The sequence below is a fragment of the Hesperophylax consimilis genome, chromosome 1, assembly GCF_061612785.1.
Source record: "Hesperophylax consimilis isolate HC1 chromosome 1, BYU_Hcon_1.0, whole genome shotgun sequence".
Taxonomy (NCBI): Eukaryota; Metazoa; Arthropoda; class Insecta; order Trichoptera; family Limnephilidae; genus Hesperophylax; species Hesperophylax consimilis.
In genome coordinates, this window is record NC_142836.1 from 17,291,272 (window position 1) to 17,315,099 (window position 23,828).

General features: G+C 34.0%; 1 protein-coding gene across 2 annotated transcripts in view; it reads right to left on the minus strand.

The window, feature by feature from the left end:
• The window catches only part of LOC149426370 (netrin receptor UNC5B-like), a 198,370-nt gene that overhangs the window by 134,213 nt on the left and 40,329 nt on the right, over positions 1-23,828 (minus strand). For both annotated transcript variants that reach the window (XM_089650888.1, XM_089650880.1), the window contains exons 2-4: positions 17,674-17,903; positions 2,422-2,852; positions 1,449-1,662 (exon numbers count right to left, since the gene is read on the minus strand). In XM_089650888.1, coding sequence (XP_089507014.1) covers positions 1,449-1,662; positions 2,422-2,852; positions 17,674-17,752 — 724 coding nt within the window. In that variant the 5' untranslated portion in view covers positions 17,753-17,903. The remainder of the gene's footprint in view (positions 1-1,448; positions 1,663-2,421; positions 2,853-17,673; positions 17,904-23,828) is intronic.

A 23,828-nucleotide genomic window follows, 5' to 3' on the forward strand; every position in this document is an offset into this window, starting at 1 on the left:
TATAAGGTTTTTACTAGCTGTAGTGTAGACGTGATAATGAATAAGACTATATCCAATACTCTAACAGCTGATAAACGTTTTATCTAGCTATTCATACAATATTATGAATCAATTATTGATTTTCCATGCAATGCAGCTTTAAAACGAGATATTATATTATTTTACTTTAAATTCTTAACATATTTTTATAAATACAACAACACATAGAAAAAGAAAAAGCGAAAAACTCATTCAGAAAAATAAATGCGAAATTGGCTTCAAATGGTTCTCAAACAAGCAAGAGAACTTACACCTTTATGTTCATCAATTCGTAAATGGGGTATAAAGCAACACGTGTATTCCTTCTTAATTAAATTTCAATTTCAATGGCATGTTTAGAACGAATAAAATACCATCAGCCATAGAAATTCAGGAACAACATGGTACCTCCAACACTGAATAGAAACTAAACAAAATACCCGAAGTTGGACGTAGTGTTTGAAACGCTTACGTATTCTAAATAAAAAAACTTTGAAGCGACCGAAACCTAATATCGAAATAACATCGGTCCAAAAGTTGTATCGTATGATTTATCCCCAAAAGAAGTTTTGGACCCAAGTTTTCCACCCTTTCATCTGGAGCTGCTACCGGCATTGGATGATAAATGTGTGTTTCATATGTTAGCCCCGATGGATTCATAAATAAACAATTCTCTACTTTAAAAGAAAAACCATAAGCATAAAACAAAAATAATGCTCTTGTAAATTTACTTTGATAAATTACACCAAATACTATTTGACTAAATAGTTTCTGTGCAATTTTTTTAAAAATAAGTTTTTACTAAGTTTGTTATTTTAATCGACATCTTTTCCACTTGCATCAAACAAACAACATTATGATTTATCACGACTTAACCTTTGCGAGTAGAGATTAGTTTGAAATGTTGAGTAGGTCGAGAGGACGAAATCAAAAGTTAATGATCTACCGTGGAAATATAAAATTAATTAATCAACGTATCTCAATGAATTTGAAAAAGGAAAAAAATGACAGGAAATATAAAAGTAAAGGCCGTAACTGTGGGAATTGAAGCCATGTTTTCTGTTTTACCAATTCCAATTGAGCTATAGGGACCAGGTTTATTCGGTAATTTTTAACGACCATAAATATATCATTTTAGTTGTCAGTAGTTCAACTGAGAGAGTATTATCCCGGCAAGGATCTGGGTTCAGTTCCCAGATGCGATCGTAACCCTTTTATAGTCTTTAATAAATTGGATAATTAATCGACAGTTTAGCTGAGGCTGAATCAGTAATCTTCCGTCTTGTGGATATGCCACTTTTAACTAGAAAATCTGATTTGGAATCAGTTCTCCAAACGCGTTTAATATCAAATCTTGTTTTTCCCATGAAGTACATAAAAACGTTTTTGTTGCCACATATTATAATAAATTTATTATAATGTCCACTCACATGCAACTTCCACGTATGCCGGCTGGCTCCTAATCTGTCCTCGTCCTGTCCATGCAATGCAGTCGCAGCGAAAGCGTTCCTTGCCGAAGTACTCCTCCACCTGATTCCTCGTCACATTGCAGTCTATTTCTACTATCCTGACCCCAGTCTGAGGGTTTACGAACTCCAACTGACTAGGGCAAGGCCACCTCTCACCGTTGCACTTGAAGTAGACCTAAAAGAAGAAGACATTTAAAAAACCAAACAAAAACAATAAAACGAGAAAGAAGTTTTTGCCTTTTTGGTTTGTTTTAAAATTTACTTTTTTTTATATTAACTCCACACAGGAGGCCCTGAAGAAAATAATTTCCCTCAGGGCCTATGTCATCTTTGGGGATGCTGTGTGGAGGGTCTTTTTGTGGAGAGGAAGAAGTGAACAATGTGAACATGGGTCTTGAAGAGTCCCATGTTGTAGGAGGGAGGAAACACAGAGACCGGCAGTTCGTTCCACAGCCGAGCTGTTGAACTTAAGAACGAATCGTAGAAGCGACCCGTTCTCATGTGACAAATGTCAACCGTGTACAAATGTTGGGCACGGGTTTGGCGTGTATCCCGACTACGCACCGGTGCTGAAGGGATCAATGACGCTAGTTCCTCAGAGCATCTTCCATTGTAATACCGATAGAACAAGGACAGCATACCTACCTGACGCCTGTGCTCTAAAGATTGCAGTCCGTTTGTTAAGATTGGGGAATCTATCAAGCGGACCACCCGTTTTTGCACAGAGTCGAGGGTTTTTATCAGGTATTTAGGGGCTCCGGACCAGAGATGGGCCCCACTTGCGATTTGTACAGGGTCAGCAGTTGTGTACTATTAAAGTATCTGCGGGCCCTGTACAGTACGCCCAGCTTCTGAGATTCCAGCTTTACTCTGGCTTCGATGGAAAAAAGAGACTGAAAAATGTATTTTTTGTGAATGTGTAAAATATGTTTACCTGTAAAGCGTTAGCCGCTCGACATTGGAGAGTTGCGGGCTTATTTTTTACAACAAATACATCCTTTGGCTCTTGGAGAAATACTGGTAAGTGATCAGAATTGGGTTGTAGTAGTTTGTCCGTTCCTAAAGAACTTAAGAGGCCATGATTTTCAGCATCTTCCTCGTGATCCAGGTCATGGTGATCATCCTCATCTCGATGTTTTGATCCTTTATAGTCAAAATTATCATACTCTTGTTCCATGCTATCAAAGCTGTCGTGTTCGTTTTCAATGACCGGAGGCTTGTGGTTGGGATTGTAGGGGTCGTACGGCTCGGGATCTATGTGGTCGGGGAAGGTAGATTCTTTGGAAGAATTGGTGTTCTTTACAGCTGCTTTCAAAGCCTTATTCTTTTCTGGTATTGATGGAAAATCTTCAGGAAGAAAATCTCCTGCAACAAAATAAATATCACATTATAATAAATTATTGTAATCAACAAATCTTCCATCGCAACTTGACTCTGGAAAATTATTGTTAAATTATGTTTCATTATTTTTTTAAATATTCTAATTTTCTTCAGGGGTTCCTGTGTGGGGTTAATATAAAAAAATATCAGTATTTGATGATTTTAACATTGGATTCATGTTAACTAGTAAGTACAAAATCTAATACAAAAGTTGTCGATTTCTTGGAATTACGTCAGCCAATATATCTAATACCCAACACACAACCGATGATGTTGACGAATTTAATTCATCTGACAAAGTAAAAGTATAATAGATTCGTTTCAAAGAAGTGTAACTACATCGATATTGGATGCAAATATTTTCAATTTCAATTCAATTAGTTTTTTCTATAAAATCTTTCCTACGGCACATCAAAAGTTTGACTATTCACCTGCATGAAAATTGATGGATGGGTTCGGGCAAGAAAGCAACAAGAGGTTATTTGGAATGTGGAAGGGTTCACAGGATCAGATGGTTTGATTAATCCGCTTAAATGTTATCTATATCCCATTGATGTAACCTTTACGTTTTTCCAATATCGTAAGCGGAACTCAGTAATTACTATGTTAAGTGAAATATTTTTAATATGGTTGGCAAAATAATATTACGATAATAAATTATGAATGGTTTTCTCATTTATGAAAATGTAACAATTAAAAGACAAACTGAAAGAAGAACTAGAAATATCATGTTTATCTATTTTTAAAATGTTCAAAATAAATTTAGTAAAATAAAAACAACTAGCAAAAGTTTTCGAAGTAAAAAAATTAAATACTTATTTTCAGGCCAAAAAATTATTCAAATCATTCATTCAACTGCACAAAGAAGAAATTATTTAACATGGAAATTGGGATTTCAATACATACGTCGTGATAAATTCAAGTAAAAAAATCAGGTAGGAATAGCACCGTTGTCAGAAAAACTTTTCCCGATATTTTTATACTGCCATTTGAATAAGGTTTAACTGTTGTTCGTAGTTAAACGATTATATTAACTTGAAGTGGTCTATTCAACAAGCAAAATACTGACAGTTTCATGAAAGGAGTTGTTTTTCTTTCAGTGAAGAAAAAACTGTTATGTAGAATGCAGATCAATATTTTTGTGCTGTAGTTTTCTCAACAATAATTATATGATGATATATTGTAGTGCGTTGTTTTGACACCATACTCATTTTCAGTTTTGAATTATTGTTTTATGATAGTGCTAAAGATAGCACAACATTAAGTAGGTATCAAAACAGCAAGATTACTTTCATCTAATGTTAATAATAACTGAAAATGTCATCAGTGTCGTCAAGTAAAACCACCTAAATACTATAATTGTCTAAATCTTGATTGATACTTAGTAGATGGTTTGGTTGAAAGTGACTTTTTTGTGACGGGCTGATTAGTGCCTATTCGAGACAATTTTGACATATCTGCTTTTAAAATTTTTCGGTAACTCCCAGGACTCTCGTACATTTTTGAAAATCCATGGCGAGATCGGGTCCAAATGATACTGCTAATACATAGTGAAAATTGAAGAATGATATTATTTTATGAATTTCACCCAGAGAGTAGCCAAAAAACTTTTTTTCCATCTTCTTTAGCCACTGTAAGCAATAAGGCTGGCCGCATACATACGTTTTCCGTATTCGATTTCCGAATTCGTTTTCCGTATTCGGAATTCCCTGAGACTAGCGCAAACGTTCGTTTGTCTTCATTCGGAATGTATAAACGTCAGCACCAGTGTTGCCAACAAGGGCGATATATCGCCATTTAGGCTACTCAGAGCGAGAATCGGCGCCGAAAAAATCTAAAAGGCGACTGGTCGCCAATTAAGCCACTTCAAAAACATCAATTTTAAACATGTCCCGTAATTCTCTAGCCACCCCCCCCCCCACGAAATTCTTATTTTCACGTAAAAACACCAATTTTAAACATGTCCCACCTAACAGCGAATTCGGCTACTTTACGCTACCTTATGTATGAGAAACGGCGATATTAGGTCAAGATCCGTTGGCAACACTGAATTACTGAACGGAAATTTCCGAACGTTTGCGTCGGCACAAACAAAATGTATGCAAGAGCTGCGTTCCACATGACGTCATTAGGTTTTTTCCATTCGGTTTCTCCGAACACGCCGGTTTGCATTCGGAACGTGCGTAACGAATTTGTTCCGTTCGGAACTAAAACGAACGTGTGCGGCAGTTAATGTATTTTCTACTGATTCCGTGCATTCGGGTTTCCGAATACGGAAAACGAATTCGGAAATCGAATACGGAAAACGTATGTATGCGGCCAGCCTTATATTTAAACATATTTCTATTTTCCTTACGGTGCAAACATTCAACTGTTCTTGTTCTTATGTTAGATTCAAAAATTTTGTTTTGTTAGTAGGTATTATGTTTTTAAAAACTAATTATAATAAAATTTAAACAATAAATTATTCAACAACCTTGTTACTTTTGCATTATTTTTACTTTAAAATGTACCTCCTTTCTTCTGCAGTTTTTATTATCCTTGATATGTTTCGTGGAGGTAAATTAAAAAGGATATTAATTTTTGTTAGAAGGACGTTTTGTAATAAATTCTACATCACCCTCACTAGTATGTTCCTACCTATAACTTGCTCCCAATAAATTAATTAATGAGCCGATTGGCAAATATTCCTGGAATGAATTTTTACGAATTATCGACGATAAAGAATATATTATCAAGGCTTTAATCAGATTATATAATGCAATATGTAATTTTAAATTAAATAATATACCACGAAAATTACTATGAAGTATTAGGTTATTTACTAAGGGCAGATATAAAATAAATTTGATTAAAATTACCCAAGTTATCCATTTAAATAATTTCATTTTTATGATCCATTAATCGGAATCCAAAGACTGCCTTAAATGAACACACCAATTATTACTTATTTGTGTATTTAGTTATTCGAAATGGAGTTTGAAGATGCCTACGGGTAGGTGTGCTGGCTAGATACATATTAGGAACACGTAGGAACCTAAGCGCAGTTCAGATAGTTCGAAGATCGAGTTCTCCACGTAGCTTGATTACAAACTACCGCGTAAATCAAAACATAATGTGTAGATATCTTCAGAAACTGTGTATACAAGTAAATAGTAACATGGGAAATTATGTATCATTGTTTGGTCCGTTGTACCTTTGGTCCAAATTATTTTTGTTTTATTGAAATCTTATGATGCACACCATTGAAACAGTTAAAAATATAAGGGGATATCTCAATGTATGTTACGAAAATCCCAGAAAAGCAAAGCACGTGCGTAGGTATTTTTGAAATTATTATAATACATCACAATTTTTCAAATATATTTTCACCGCTGTGCAAATTTAAAAGTTTTTGTCGTTTAATTTTTTACCATTTTTTCGTATGCATTAACTCTACTGAAGAACATAATTTTTCTGGGGGCTTTTTGGGAGAATATGAGGTAGTTATGGGAAGGAAAAAGTATGAGGAGAAAAGAGGAATCTGGTGGTCAGTGTGTTCAGTAGTGACGTATGAATCAACCCCTCCCACTATAAAACTTTGTTTTTTTTTTACACGAGCGTTTCTTTCGATTATGATTCATGAACAAATTTAAAAAAATGTATATAATACATAATTATCATATAACTCTAAGAGAGTAGGGAAAAAATAGCTTGTCGGAAGTATCTGAATGTCTTTTGACATTCTGTCCATTGCACAATGGTACATAGATAATGCGGTATTATAGATAAGACTTTACCAAAGGCATTTGAGTAGAATGAGGAGGTTGGTTCACAAGACGAGCGGTGTCTTTTAGCCGTGCTAATTCCAGCGTTGATAGGTTCTGTCACCGGGGCGCCTGGCAAATGACGCCATCGCCGCAACGCCCCCTGCCGGCACAACCGACGCCGCGACGCCTCTCTTGTTAGACGCGCCGTGCTTTGTCTGCTCAATGCAACGGTGAAACAACAGATCAGTGGATAATATACTAATTTGTTTTACAGGTCAATATCTTCATGGACACTTAAGCTTTCGTTTTCTGAAATGTTTATTATCTTTTTGACCAAGTTACAATAGCGTCGGATTACCACTCTAGCGTCCCGTCATGGGTTCAATTCTTCTGCGAGCTATGTCATCCATCACGAATTAAGAAAATTTTTCGCTTATTGGTAGATGGAAGTAGACATTTTTCAAATATTGTAAGGTTATTCGCAGTAACCCGAAAATGTTTGTATTTCTGTTGTGAAATACTATAACACATCTTTGATACACACTTTTGTCGAGATTAGTCTTACCTTGGTATTCTGTTTCCGACTTTTATCGAGGCGAAAGAGACATACTGCCGGTACCTATCCCCTCCACCTGCATTATTTTACTTATAACGCGATTTCGCGACGGTAGAAATGGGAAGCGAAGGAATATGGCTTCATCTCTGATTTCGGTAACAAAAATAATTTCGTTTAAGGATTGGCCTTAAAGAAACCTTCATTATTCCTTTTGTAAAACATAACAAAAGATAAAAGTAAAGTAGATTTTGCACTGCATTGTTTCTGAATAGAACAGTTGAAATATTATGTATCGGGGCCACTCCACTTCCTCGGAGACGTGGCGCTGACAGGCTTTATGGAAGACGACGACCAACGTTGCGCGGGTGACGAGAGATCTCTTGCAAATGTTTAGTACTTACTAAGAATTACTGTAGCTAGTACGCGATAAAATGCTTTGGAAGATTCACTTTCAAAATGATATGTCAGAGTATTTACATTTTAAAAGTAGAAAATATTTTTATAGGTGTTATGGGCCTGTTTGAAGTATGAAAACACTTTTATTGTTAGGTTGTTTATTAAGAGAATAAGTTATAATTTACAATTTAATCACTTAGTTTATATTTTAATTAAAAGTAATTTTTATTACGAACTGAACAGAACTGATTCTGATGTGATACTTGACTGACTGCTGAGAAGAAATTCTCTAGAATTTATATTAGTTGTTGTGTAACAATGTATTGATTAATACTTCAAATATTGTATTTCCAATAATATATAAAGACTGAATTCTTTTATTTATTTACTTCTATTATTTAGTTAAGATTAAAAACTGCAAATAAGGTCTTTGGTTATCATTACTTTGGCCATGTCAAGAGTCAGAATAATAGAAGAGTATGTATGAGACGATGTATGAATGTGAATGAGGCAAGAAGTGTGTGCTAAGACCAAGTTGTTTGGCGGTCCGTCCTCTCTGCCTACCCCTGCGGGGAAACGGCGTGATGGTTAGTTAGTTAGTTAGTTAGTTGGTTATCATTACTTCAATTGTATAGATATCAGCATAGACATTTATATAAGATATTTAATGGTTTCTAATTATTTGACGTCAATATAAATAAGGAAGCTACAATCAGTCTTGTTAGTTTACTATGGGTAGATATATGTAGGTTCATGACAAGGTACAAGATCCATGACATAGGTTTTGGCAAAAAGACGATCAGCTAGTTCTGGAGTACATATTTTTTTATCTGGAGTCATTTCAACTCACAATTTACTATGAGTTATGCAGATGTAACTATTTTTCTTTCCATAATGAAGATATCTGGTTTGTTCCATCCAAATATTGGGCGAAGCCGGTTAGTTAAGCTACCCGTACCCATTTATATTTTTTAAATACATTTTAATTTACTTTTTTATTTTATTTTGGTGGTAACATATTATTAAGTCGGTAAAATAAAAACAAGAGTCAATAAAAATTTGCCATGTTGTTACAGTTTGGGTATAATTTAGAAACTATAAATAAACAGCGACTGAGGAATTTATTTTTATAACAAATAACGTGACATGTGTTTCTACGCCCCAAATATAGACCTAACGACATTTATTTTTATTTACTGGGACCTTGGAAGGTTATTTTTATTTTCATTCCACTAATGGTGGAGTCAGATGTTGTTTTAGTTACCCGTTTCTGAAAAAGGTCACCACACGAGAATAACATTATGAACTGTTAATTGCTAATTTATTAGAAAAATAAACTTTTTTGGTTTGTTGACAGTTGTTTCGGTACGTTAGTAAAACATTCTAGAGACAAAAAAAGTATTATTTTTTGGTCTCTGAATTTTTTTAGAAGCTATAAAAATACGCAATAATCGCGAAACGATATTTAACTCAGGTTTAAAACTCTTTTCTTCTGGTAAACTATATCGTAATATTTTTAGCGAAAAAGCTTTTAGAATGAAACTTTAAACTCATCTGCTCCGAGAAATTTCATTATCTTCATTAGGATACGTTGAAGCCGAACAATTTAAAAAATGTAATATACTTGTAAACGTATTAGGTACCCGGCTCCACAATTTTAACATAATTTTGTAGGTAACTTTTTAACATCTTCATAAAAAGTATCGCGTCCTCTTTTATTATTTGACAGGTTATAGGGTTTCTTTTATAAATATTAAGTAGTATTTATTATAGATAAAAGTTGAACATGGTTGGATCTTCGAGAGGTTTGAGTGCTATTAATGCAAACAAATAAATATTAAAAATGAGAGATTTCTTACAGTCAAACAAATCAAATCAATCGAACAATACTCAGTTTTTCAAAGACTTTTGTAAAATGCGAGTATTGTTAAAAATACTATATAATGAAAAATGTCGTTATAATCGAACAGCTAGTAAACGCACCTCACGATTTCGCACGGGGATTATGAATTTAAAGTAGCGGTCTTACAATCAAAGATGAAAGATACTCGACCGTTATTAATATTTATTTTCGATTCTTATTATTCATTCTTTCCTTGGAAATTTTTGGAACTATGTTAAAAAATAATTTCTCGACATAATTGTTCGCTGATTATTAATATTACAAATACCAACAATTATTACTGCCTTGAAATACAGGATTTTCCAATAAGAGGTGTTATTTTGATATTAAATTGTAAAAGATCAATGGTTTCGTTGCTTGTGTGGCACGTAGCGCCTTTTTGTTGAATACCATTCAATTCCGGCCATAAAAAATCATTAATCATCTCTCGATAGCGAAATACATTCCCGGTAACTGTTGCTCCAGCCTCATTTTCAAAAAAGTACGGTCCAATGACTCCGCCGGACCATAAACCGTACCAAACAGTCACACGTTGAAGATAGAGAGGCTTTTCAACAATAACTCTTGGGTTTTCCGAGCCCCAGATGCGACAATTTTGCTTGTTGACGGAGCCACCGAGGTGGAAATGGGCCTCATCACTCAAGATGATTTGCATTTGATTCACTCAATTGAATTTTAATAATTTCAATGCGTTGTTGAAACGTGTATCGTTCAATTTTTATTAATGACGTAGTTTCTAGCTATCAAATGTCAACAAATGACAGCTTCAAAAGTAACATCTACCGAAATAGCGGGCTATTCAAAATAACACCTCTTATCGGAAAACCCTGTTCTTCGGAATTCTACTTGAAATTATCTCTTATTTCTAACACACTTATAGAAAAGCAAATAAATTATCAAGTGTACTTTCAGTTAGTTATTTTGTTATATATTTATTGTTTCTGTGTTTAATTCTGGTACCTACCTTGATGTATGGAAGTGAGGCATGGAACTGGCAAAGAAAGGATGAAAGTAGATTGAATGCTGTTGAAATGAAATCCCTGAGGCATATGTGTGGTAAAACCATGTTTGATCGTGTGAGGAATGTGGAGATCCGCAAAGGCTGATGTAAGCGTAATGAGTAAGATTAAGAAAGGGACGCTTAGATGGTTTGGGCATGTAGAGCGAATAAGCGAAGATAGGAGTGTAAGGAGGATATATGATGCAAATGCGAATGGTAACAGAAGTCGGGGACGCCCGAGGAAGACATGGCACGATCAAGTGAATCAGATACTCGAGTCGGGCTATGTCAAGAGTCAGAATAATAGAAGAGTATGTATGAGACGATGTATGAATGTGAATGAAGCAAGAAGTGTGTGCCAGACCGAGTTGTTTGGCGGTCCGTCCTCTCTGCCTACCCCTTCGGGGAAACGGCGTGATGGTTAGTTAGTTAGTGTTTAATTTGTAGAACTCAATTTATTTTTTTTTAAATTTAATATAAATCAAATTTAATAATGTTATTATTAAGTTCTGCAAGAACTTAGTTTTTTTATTATTGTGACAGCTGTTTCGGAGTTCAAAGCCATTTTCGAACTGTGGCTAGGCAACGTTGAGATGACTTATTTATATGATTCTATTTACCCTGCCCAATTAAAATTTATATGAGGTCTCAGCATTGGTCTCAGTAAATCGGTTTAACCGGTAATAAATCATTTTGGACATCATACTATTTGAAATTCGGTAAGGGTAAATATAATCATATAAATAAGTCGTCTCAACGTGACCTAACCACATTTTGAAAATTGCCAAAACAGCAGTCATAATAATAAAAAAAATTAAATACTTTCACATCTTGGTAATACTATTAATAAATTTGATTTTAATTGAATAAATTTGCACTAAAAAATTTTTATACAAAAATTGGTCGATAAATGGTCGATAACTTTTTTTATCCACTTTTTCACCTCTATTTTTTGTCACTAAAAAAACAGCGCAATAAAGTTCATACGTTTGTTAAATTATGTATATTATCCATTAGTAGGCGTTGCATAAAGATTAATAAAGTTGGGTAGCCATTTTGCATTCATTGCGCTCTTTAAACAAATATATTATCGAATCTTCTGTCCAAATTAAAAGGTAACATATTTAATCATAAAAACAGACTCTGCAAACAATTTTCCAATCCCGAGGCAATGATGACTTTGTACAACTGCATTATAAGGTCTAAAATTGAATACGCCTCTGCTGTATGGGCCCCAAACCAACAAAAATACATTGAAAAATTAGAACAGATTCAAAAAAAGTTTTTGAGATACATGTATTTGAGAATGCACGGAGAGTACCCGCGATTCATGCATCACGAAGATTTGCTAGCCAAAACGCGCTACCAAAGTCTCCACTCGAGGAGGAGTGGGGCCCTTGCAGTAACGGCGTACAAAATTCTTAATAATTTAATAGATAGCCCATACCTTCTGGAATAATATTAGTTGTTCGTACCGAACAACTACAGCCAGGGACTGTACCATGATCTGCTATGTATCCCACGTGGCAGAACGGACGTACTGGCTCGGCATAGCATTACACGAGGTATGGCGCTGTTAAACAACGCCTCCAAGACTATCGATATTTTTAATAGTAGGCTTGAAAAATTCAAGAGGCATGTCAATGCCAAAAATCACTATTTATAACTTGTTATTTCTATTATTTTTTCTTTCATTGTTTCGTATCATCTATATGTAGTTAATGTTACATGTGTATTGTAAATGGACACATAGTCTGTAATACACTAAAAAAAAAAGATTTTACTAAGGCTAAGCGATATGAAAAAAAATAAAAGAAGAATTGTAATAAGCTAAAGTAGCCACATCATTCTCTTTTTGGCCGAGCACTAATATCTTGTTAAACACAAGTAAATAGCATTTCCAAAGGAACTATCCTCGGCTTCTTCATCGGAATGCTTTAATCTGAGACTTATGGACACTTAATCTGAACCTGGGAACAACTGGGAAAGTACTTACAAAATATCTACGCTCTTCTCGAACACGTAATAAAAAGGCATATTATTTCAACTATGTATCGGTGTCCTTTGTCGTTAGTTTAATAATCTTGTTTCGAGTTACCGCGAGTAGTGTTGGTCGATTTTCAATTCTGGGGAAACTGTTTTGTAAATGAAGGGTGACGCCTTTCCCATGTTCCATCGTGAATGTCACAAGCGGCCCCGATATATCCTGTCTCTCACTGAGCACCGACTCCATTTTGCGAAATGCTTTGAAGTGGTAATTCAAAATTTAATAAGTTTTCCCCATAAATAATAAAGAATGAATTTATTTTAAGAATTAAAAATAAATTAGTGTTTAAAACGTTGGGTCACTTATTCTTCATCTTATGGTACTATTGGAGGTTGGTTATCATTGGATAAGAACAATCAACCTTGCAAGCTGCAGTTAGAAAATCTTAGTGAAACTGCGCTCGTGCCAGTAATGTTAATTTTGAAGCTTTGAGCTGCGGCATCTAACTCTACTATGTCTTCCACCAATCTGCACTTTGAATAACAGATTGGTAAATCTGTGTTTGTCTACTCCCTTGTGTCTAATTTATTTATTTAATTATTTATTTATTTATTGACGCCCTATTGGGCTTTTAAGTACATAAAAATTACAAATTTCGTTTTTAACAACAGTATAAAACAAACAATAGAAAATCGAAATAAAATATAATGATTTCTCATACATTATTTACATTTAAAAAGTGGTAGACTAATTTGGCTTTGAATGTATTAAAGTTTAAATAAAATATGTCAGCGACATCATTTAGTTCATTGCCCATCCTTTGTATTCTTTCTAACACAGAATTCGTAGCGAAGTTATTGTTGTAGAATAAAATATTCCGTCTAGTATATTTTGGAGGTATATGTAAAGATAGCAAGTTTATAGTGTCAGGGCAGTCTAACCTTGAATGAACAATTTTATATAATATAAGGAGATCAAATATTTTTCGCCTTTCATATAATTTCGATAAGTTAAGTTTCCTGCGTAAATTGACAAAATTGATTTCAATAATAGGAATACCAATTTTGATATTAATAAAACGTAAAAATTTATTTTGAATTTTTTCAATTTGTAAACAATGAGAGTTGAAATGAGGACACCAAATGGTTGCATTGTATTCAACCTGACTTCTAACCGGAGACGTGTACAGTAATTTTATAGTTTTTATGTTATTAAAGTCTTTAGCGATTCTGAGAATAAATTCAAGCATTTGTAATCCCTTACTGGTAATGCTATTAATGTGTTTTTGTTATTTGTTTTTGGAGTGTTATGCCGTGTTACGCTAACTCCTTCTTTAGCCAACGTTTCGGACAGCAGTGCAGTGTCCATCATCAGGGCAGATTGCAGTGTCCATCATCTGCCCTGATGATGGACACTGCAATGCTGTCCGAAACGTTGGCTAAAGAAGGAGTTAGCGCAACACGGCATAACACCCCAAAAACAAATAACAAAAATACTTTTGGCCGTGAAAATCTTAAATCATATTTTGTAATAATATGATTTAATGATCAATAATGTGATTCAAGAAGCGTAATTTGGAGTCAAAGATAACTCCATGGTCATTGAATTGAAAAATTCTTTTTAGATTGGCAATTTAATACTTAGTAGTTTTGTTCTATTTTGTGTGAGTTCCGCACAAAAGTCCCAACTGCTCCAAACCATGGTATGTTATGAGGCCGAAGTATAAGGGAGGAGAAGGTTGATGTAAGGAAATGGTTAAAGCCATTTCAAGCCACGTCTCAATTCTGAATCGCGCTCTTTCACCAGGGTATTGAAAGAATCTACCACTCTAAAACGTATAATTTGACATTACCACCTAAAGAAAATGTATTTTATTTATGCCGACATTTGCTCTGCGTGTAGGGCCGCTAATAAGCTTACCCTGTGATCGAGAGTTCACTGGAACCAAAGGTTTACTCATTGATTTTTTAGTCATGAGGCTGCAGGTATGCAATCGCAGTGTCAAAAAATGTTATGGGAATGATTTTTGAAAAATTTTGCGCCCTCTGATTCTCGGTGATATGTTTGAAATTTTTTTCAATTTTGGCAGAAGGCTTTGCAGCTCACACAAGGAATATTGAAAATCGAACAATTTTTTTTAAGCTGATTGTTGTTGTTTTTAGTATGAATTCCAACCTACCTATCCTCATTTTCATTTATATCAATTTTTACATGCTAGCTAGGCATTTCAACGACAGCTAGGTATTTCGTTGATTTTTTTTTTAAATTTGCCTTCTATTTCACCTCCCTCGTGATTTCTGGGTTACCTTAAATTTAATGGGTAGGGTACCTACCGCGAGGAATGCGAGGGCGATGTATATTTACTTTCACACATTCCCAGGTTAAAGGAATTCCATAAAGGCGAAACATTAGACAAAATTTTTGTTGACTAAAATTTCATATTCGTTGAAAATTTTCAGCTTTCGCTTTTATTTTAGGAATGTCTTTATCACTTACCGCCAAAAGCTCGTTGGAGGATACATAATATGCTAATTTCATCAAACGCGCTTTGATATTTATAAAACGGTATGTTGTTTAAAAACCCAAACACGTGGTGTTTTTAATGAAAAAAATAATTTGTACGAAAATTGATTACAAAAGTCGACTAGAAGGCGGTGCCCAAATATTGTCAAATGCTGAATAAACTCCCACGTGATTTAAGACAGATAAAAACTCGAATTCAGAATTATGCTCAAAACTTAATTCTTTCGGAAATCATATCTACCTACAATCTACAATTCAAAAATATGTTTGAAATTCTTTTTTTCCGAGCAAGCCCGCTGTAGGTAGATAAAAAAATAATATGTAATATGAAAACAACCTTCTTTTTTCTTATACAGAAAAGACATATAATAAATATAAAGTCATATATAGACATATGAAGTCTTTAAAAAGTAGTTTCAAAATATTAAATCAGTTTTCAGTAATTACATTAATAATAGCCAGGTACTTCCTCGCCATCCTCTTCCCCATTTCCTCCCCCTCCCCACTACCTCCTGCCTCACAGTAAATAACAATTTTATTGGGGATTGCTCCAGATGGTTAGAAACAGTTGGGACTCTTGGGCAGTATTCACATATATTTAAAAAAAATTAGACTTCCGTCTTTGTATAGGCAAATCATTTTAAAGAGCGCACGTTTGAATGTTTTTGTGCACACTGATAGTTGTTCAAACTGATTAGGATTTGATTTAGAACACCTGCCCGCAGTCCCCTCTTACCTCGAATTTGTCCGTACAGTACACCACTACACAGACTAAGAATATCTTTTAAATGATTCTACTTTACTGCAGGTGATATACAATTGACGTAATTAACATTAGGTATTTTTATGAAGTAACTATTGCGACCACTAAAGTGCCAGGATACCAAAATATTGTGGGGGTACGTAAGCGTGACTATTGAACAAAACGGATGTTCGATCATGCATGCTTTACGCCCTGTGTGTTTACACAATGGTGGTTGGTTGGTCATGGCCAAATGTTCCCGAAAAGCGAAAAAAAAAACAATTCCCATTCGGTTCATTCTTGTTTCATTTATTTCGGTTTTGCGGCTGTGATGTTAATTTTAATTGCCAGCGCTCTAACGAAGCGGTTAACGGCCCGACCGCACAAACAGTCGGGTCTATCGGAACTTCTGTACTAGAAATATTGAATGGCGATTTTAATTGTCTTTGAAAGGTGCGAAGTGGCCTTTTCTCTCTTTATTACCCGTAAAAGAGTTTTGCCCGCGCGCTGGATTATATTTTTTATCCAGCACCTACATTGACTTTTAACTATTTCTTGTTAGCCGTTTATGGGAGTTGTTAAAATCATTTACAGCTTGTTCCACTTAAGCAAATGGACGTTCGATCTGCTGAGCTTTTTATATCGCCGGATTAAAAACACAATATCGGTATGTACCTATGCTTTGCAAGATATCCACCGTGTTCCACGCTCATGCCTCGAAACTTTGAGGGGTGATTAATAAAAACTTGACAAACTTCACTTTAAAATATGACATATTTTTTCTAATGGTTTTTTTTTGTAATAAATTTTTCTTATTTTTGTGCGGTTTAAAAACCGTTCGTAAAAACACACCATTGTTATAATTATTAAATTGCTTTTGGTTTTGAGCTATTTTATTTTTTAAGTTTTTAAAGATAATTGGCACATGTTTCCAATTAAATAACCGCTGTTACTAGGCATGTACCAAATGCCTCTCATGCTGCGTATAAACACAACAAAAAACCCCCCAGATGTTACCGAACACGTATGTTACGGCTCGCAATAGTGAAGTTACGATAACACTACACAGATAAAAATTTAAAAAAACATGTAATTAGAACTGATTTGACTGAAAACTTTATTTGGATTTTTTTCTAGATAATTTTGAATAAAAACCCAAATTTTCGCGGTACGAGTGTGAAACACAGTTTATTATGACTTCTTCGAATAATTGAAAAAAATAGTAGATATATAATGCATTTACTCGTATATATTATACATCAACTTGTGTTCTCGATGCAATGGGAATTCATAATTCAAAATACAAATTCAAATTCAATAAATATTTATTGTACAAAAACAGTACAAAGGGTATAGCTTATAGGTTACATCCTATTTCATAAGAGTACTACTAACTTTTTTTATGTTACGGCTGTATAACTGTCTAGAAGCAGTTGAATTATGGTTTCTTCAATTTGCTAAATAGTCTAACGGAGTGGTAGAAAATGGTGCTGGTTAACAAGAGGATAGTACCTTGATTGAGAAAAATGTAGGAATTATGCAAAAAAAATCTTCTAATTTGAGTAGGTATGTACCTACTTACTACTTATGCACATTTTGACTTTCTCTGGTTGGGATTTATCTCGAAACATTATCAAAAAACATCATTGAGGGAATTTGTGAGATTAAACGATCTTGATGAATGATTACATGGAGAAAAAAAATTGAACTACAGAATGATTTTTTACACGACTATAATACAGTTTAGTAAAGAATGGTTGACCATTAATATCCTTAAAAGTGACTATTTTTACTTAAGTAAAATACGGAATGCGAATAAATCCAGTTATGGAATTTGGGAGATTATCCTAAATAATGGCTTCTAACACAAGTATAATGCAGTTCAGCATATTATGGTTCACCATTATTAATTTAATGTAGAAGCTTAAAAAATTAAAATGAAATATTTACCTTCTTCACTGTCCAAGGGTTCCGATCCATTGCCGAGTGCTATTAGTAGAGCAAACCCCATCAGCAGAAATCTCCTCATGGTAAGGTTTTTCTTGTTCCCGCTAAAGATCTTCACTTGGGTTCAATTACATTAGTTTCAGATGACTGCACCGGGTAATTGAGTTCATTATATTGTTGGATGGGGTCCATGTATTTAATATTTCAATCATATTGGTCAGAAGCTCGGCCATCTGAAAAAGGAAATTAAAAGTCTTTAGACGTTGAACATTTTGTTTATTTTCTAGTACTCTATTTGAGTAATTTTTTTTGCAGTGAAAATAAATCCCAATTCATAAAGTAGGTACATAGATTTGGGTTAAGTTATGAAAATATTGCACAATTTTAACAAAGCAGATAATTATAATAACCTTATTTGATATAGTCCTTTATTATTCCAAGTTTGCATCTATATTTTAGTTTTCAAATAAAATTTAATTTAAATTGTCCAAATAATCTCTTTTTAGACTGAATGTGAGAAAACAACTTAGTTTTTTATTTATTTTTTATAGTGAATACCTCACAAGAGTCCCAACTGCTCCCGTCTGGAGCCAGTGAGACTATGGCATCCCCAATTGGGGGATGTTGTGAGGCTGAAGGTAAGTGGGGAAGGGAAAGAGGAAGGTGGGGAAGTACCTGGCTATTCAGATCTAGTCACTAAACACGGCTAAAGCCATTTGGAGCAACGTTTCAATTCTGAATGGTGGTCTTACACCAGGGCGATACTGGTAGTAACTTCCACTCTGGAACGTGCCGCAAATATACTATATATTATTTTAATTAATTTTAATTAATTAATTGTGAAATAACACTAATTAATCAAATAAAATTTATTTGCGCACGCCGGGTTCGAACCCGCGACCTTCGGAATGGCAGTCCAATGCGTTACCACTGGACTATGCCGGCCGTTCACCGACTTGTGGGACTATATCATCTATGTGAAGGAAGATGTGAAGGAAAGGGAAGGGCAATGTTGGGAAGTACCTGGGATTAAGGATCTAGTAACCGAATAATGGTAATTCACCAGGGCGATACTGAAATATCTACCACTCTTCAATGCAGCATTCGCGGTTGCACGGAAAAACATGAGTAATGCTGATTTATTAAAAAAAAATTTCAAATTATTGGTAATCCTGTTGAAAACGGGACTGCGATCAACTCCTTGATAAAGTTTTAGTTAATTCATAATAATATCGGAACACCTGTCCATCCACCTGCATTTGTCTTAATAATATATCACAACGAAATGCAAATAAGTTTGGGTTTTTATGAACACGTGCTCGAAAATCGTGACAAAACATTGGTATTTTACTTAAAGTTTATCAGGATACCTATCAATCCATTCGTTATTGGCATGCAATCCCGATTTTAACAGGAATACGAATAATTTGAAGTGATTCTTAATAAATTAGCAATATTTTTTTTATCAGGAATTTTTCTCCGTGTGGAGCATAATTTTGGTTTGACTGGAGGAACGTAACACCACATTTTTTTTGCATGTATTTTATCTTTATAGCATTCAGTTTCAGTGCCGGCAACCCGGGCGTTTATTTAATTTCATGGTTGTTTAGATTGTTTTCTTTTCTTTTACCCGCCTCACTAGACAAAGTCTGTTCCGAGGCGGGTAAATCACATATTATATTTGTTCCAAAAGAAATGTATGTATTTAAAAATATATATATGTATGTAAAAAGACAAAAAGATACAATTATGTGGTGGTATATTAAATATTTACATACATATTTTTTTTAATTTTTTTTTTTTTTTTTTTTTTTTTTATTAGTTACATTCCATGAGAAGATTGCCTATGTAACATAGATAAAAGTAAATTAAATTTTGTGACAATTGAATATAGATATAGCGGTTACATGATAATTAGTATTGCAATTAACATTATTTAATTAGCATTATTAACTAATGATTATTTCTATATCTTGCACCGATTAAATATAAATATGTGCGTTGGATTTCTTTTACAATATTTTATATTATATCTTATAGCTAATATTAGGAAAGAATATAATAATGCAAAAAATTGTACACTGCAAAATCCTATAAAATTTATTCAAAAATAGTATCTACTACCCGATAAAAAAGAAAAAAAAATTATGTTCGATTTTCTACAAATTCAACAAGTAGAAAATAACAGAAAAGTAATAGTTTTACGTTCGCCTGATGGAGCCTAATAAAGCCCATGTATCGGGTCGTTGCACGTTATTACGATTATGTGACTGTGTGTCGTGTTGTAGGACTCGTAGGGGTGTTCCATGTTCCCCGTGCCATCGTAATGCGACTGTCATGACCAGTTGTCGATATGGCCAGAAAAAACAATGTACGTCCATTTCAATGTCAATTACATTCGCGAGTCATTCATCGCAATGAACTCCGAATATTGTGAAAATTGGTCGGGTTTTGGCAGCCTCGGTTCCTACCTAAATATATTTTTAATGAAATTGCGTAAATGTATCTGCTAGATAGAGATAATATAGATTAAATAATTATTTTATTCACAATTATCACGGCGCTACGGCCCGGGGTAGGATTTGTCATCGAGTACACAATATGTTTTCTACCTAATAAGTCTGGAGTTCTATCCGTCAAGAATAATTGTGTAAAAAATATTCGTGTGTAAACTTTGTGTCTCAATGTTGTAAGTCCAAATATTATTACGTATCTAATAGAATATTATTGTAGCAGTTTTAGAATAGGTATATTTTAAATATAAAACGAAAAATTTTATAGCTAAATAAAATAAACTACAAAAAATAAAACAAATCGTTCTTGACCATTATTAAAAATAATGTACCTGCGAATTGATTTTATGGGTTTGTATTAGTTTTTTGTAGTTTGTGATGTGATGTACCTATAATAATTATTATAAACTTTTCGGTGAATAATATCCTTTAGTATCAACGCATTTTAAAGTTAAATTTCCCTAGATTTCCCCCAAAACCCCCGCTTAATGCGACGCTTAAGATAAAATTGAATTTAAAAAACAGGCATTTATTAAATAGCCCTACATGATCCATCATCATTATCCTCAACCCTTATTAGGATGGAAAAATGTTTTCGTGTAATTAATGAATAAATCTGAGCCTAAACGTATTTACTTAGGTGTAACGCTTGTGTCGCTAATCGCTTGGTGATGACTGGAATCTGTTTTCCGAAATACAAAATGTCGCCAGTCACGTGACGGAATGTGTCGCTAGGAGTCCAATAAATAATTCCACTCACGCGAGTCACGGCCAGTCGGACCCCAATGGGCTTGACCTAAGGTAAGGTGAACTTTCGTACCCCCGCCTCAACCCCCAAGCCTCACCATTCTCCCTCCAACCCCCGTATTCGTCTTCATCTCGAATTTGACGTTTTTCATTTAGTGTTCGTCCGTCTATAAGACACAAGACACGTGAGACTAATTAGAATGGTCGCAGATGGGAGCTTCCAAAATTGATTGTCTACTTACTAATGGGTTGCTTTTGCTTTATTAAAAAATGACAACATGTTTTCGTAGAGATGAAATGTCGAGATGATTGACATTAATTTGTAATAACACCCCGGTACAACAAATCACTAAAACTTATCTGTACCTATCGTGCTATAGCTTGTGGATGGGCACTTTCCTGTCCATAAAGGTCGTTAAGTAGTGAATACTTCAATAAATGAAAAAGGTCAAAAGAAATTCGTACATTAAGCTTCTTCTAAGTGAAGATGAACGTAATTGTTTGAAAATAAACAGGTGGAATACATTCATTACGATGAAATTTCACCAAGCGGAAAATAACAGTTCTAAAATAGAAAATGTATTAAATTTCTACAATTATCAAATTGGAAATATTTTATTTTTTGGATTTTGAACAGCTATATAGCACCCTTAGACTTCGTGCACGCCATTGATAGTTCAGTAAAATGTCATAAAAATTCCTGTTAGAAATATCTTTCAAAGATTTTTCTACAAGTAATGGGGAACGAAGTAATTTGATATCAACAATGGACAGTCGGAACTAAAAGGATGTTTTAGAAGGGCATAGAGCACGTTGTAACGTCCCCATATCCAGAATTTCTATCTCGACACGCCTTGAGATTTAACCTTTTATATTGAGTCTCTTGCTTCATTTATTAATTTCCTCGAGCTATGTGTTTAGTAACCGCATTTTATATAATAAATGTTATATTTGTTATAAGAGTTTTTATTGCTGGTGCAAGCATTTAATCTACCCACATGTATCCTCGAGTCCCTTTTAGGGAAGTATTTAATACTCGTAAGATTAATTGCTACAATAGGAAGGGCATTATATAATTTTATAGCATGGAAATAGTGGTTTTTCTGGCCGAAAGATGTATTTAATTTTGGAACGTTTAGTAGATTTGAGGATTTCGTCCTTGTAGTGTAGGTGTGTTGTTCAGCAAGGTAATCATATTTTTCTTTAAAATTGAGTAGTGCATTTTTTGAGTACATTTTATAATGCTGAGCACGTTAAATTTTTTAAAAATTTCTCCTGATGGAGTCCTTATGGGTACTTTCCGGATTATTTTTCTTATTATTTTTGGTGTTTTAACGAGCTGCTTCATGTGAAGGTTTGAGGCAGATCGCCATCCAATAATTCCATATTCTATGCGTGACTTTATATAGATTATTTTTATTTAGTATATTGGGTGCGTTTCTAAAGTAGTACATGAGCTTTGTAAGACTCTTTGTAATGATATTTATGTGAGTGTCCGATAGAAGATTTTTTATCGATTTCAACGCCGAGATATTTTAAGTTTCTGGAGTGTGTGATGGTGCGGCAGTGACATGATTGCGTTAAGTTTTTTCCTTGACAATCATGTACTTTGAGAGCATAATCCTCAGTTGGTTGTCCTCTGGCCGTTATAGAAAATGTTAAGTATTTCGTTTTGTTGACATTTAGTGTAAGTGAGTTTTGTTTAAGCCATTTTTGCAGAAGTACAATCCCATGTTCAGCTTCTTTGTAATTTGGTTTCTATGAACTACCCTCCAATCCATAATTTTATTGGCGGAACCAGTTTCAGACTAGCCCCTGCCACCCCAACCAAATTGGTCAAAGTGGTCAATTATGTCTCCACATTGACAAGCAAGTTTACGATACTCCAGTACATAGCAATCTATTACTAATCCATAGTATGTAGGTAGGTACATGGAGAAAAATAAGATCTGTTAATTTATCAAGAAAATATTCGGTTTATTGGTAATCCGGTTAAAAACGGGATTGCAGCCCCTTAACGAACGAATGAATAGGTCACCTGAAACTTTTTTTGTAAAATACGAACATATTATCACGTGTACATAAAAATCCTAAGATTTTTAAATTTCGTCCTTATATATTATCAATGCAAATGCAGATGCATTAACACGTGATACGATATGTTAGGAATTTACTTAATTTTTTTTGCGGAAACGGCCTGCGATCCCGTTTTTAATCGGATTACAAATAATTGGACGAGATTCTTAATAAATTCGCAGTATGTACTCATTTTTATTGAAACTCTTTTTTTATTTAATCAGTTTGATGTTTGATTTTGAGGTGTTACAAAAATTACAAATTTCACAATTTCACAGTGAGCCTTTTTATTAGTAAAATATTATTGAAAAATAACATTTTACTAATACCCAGGTATTTCTCATAATTACCATATCAATAGATAGTCAAAGGAAAACGACAGTGGGAAATTTATTGTTCTGGAATGGTCCAAGTGGGTCTTCTGAACATATTAGAACATTAGTACATACCTTCTGGTATACCACAGGGGTCAAATATTAGCTCTCTGCTATTTGTAAAATATGTAAATGACATTGATTCAAAATTAAACTTTGATTTTACTCTTTTGTTGATGATTTTCAATTTTATCGTAAAACTAATTCTGTTTCCTATCATCAACTGCTTCAAAATCTCCCAAAATAGATTTATTAAGGATTTTGCCTTTGTTATTAGCATTTCTAATCTTTGAAAGTGTCTTTCTCAAGATATCTAGAAATCACTTTGATTCTAAAATCATATTTGACTAGCAGTTAAAAATCCGCGCAGCGGGCTCAGCCCAGTTTAAGTGATACTAACAACAGTTAAACTATAACAACCCAACCTAACCTAACCTAACCTATCATT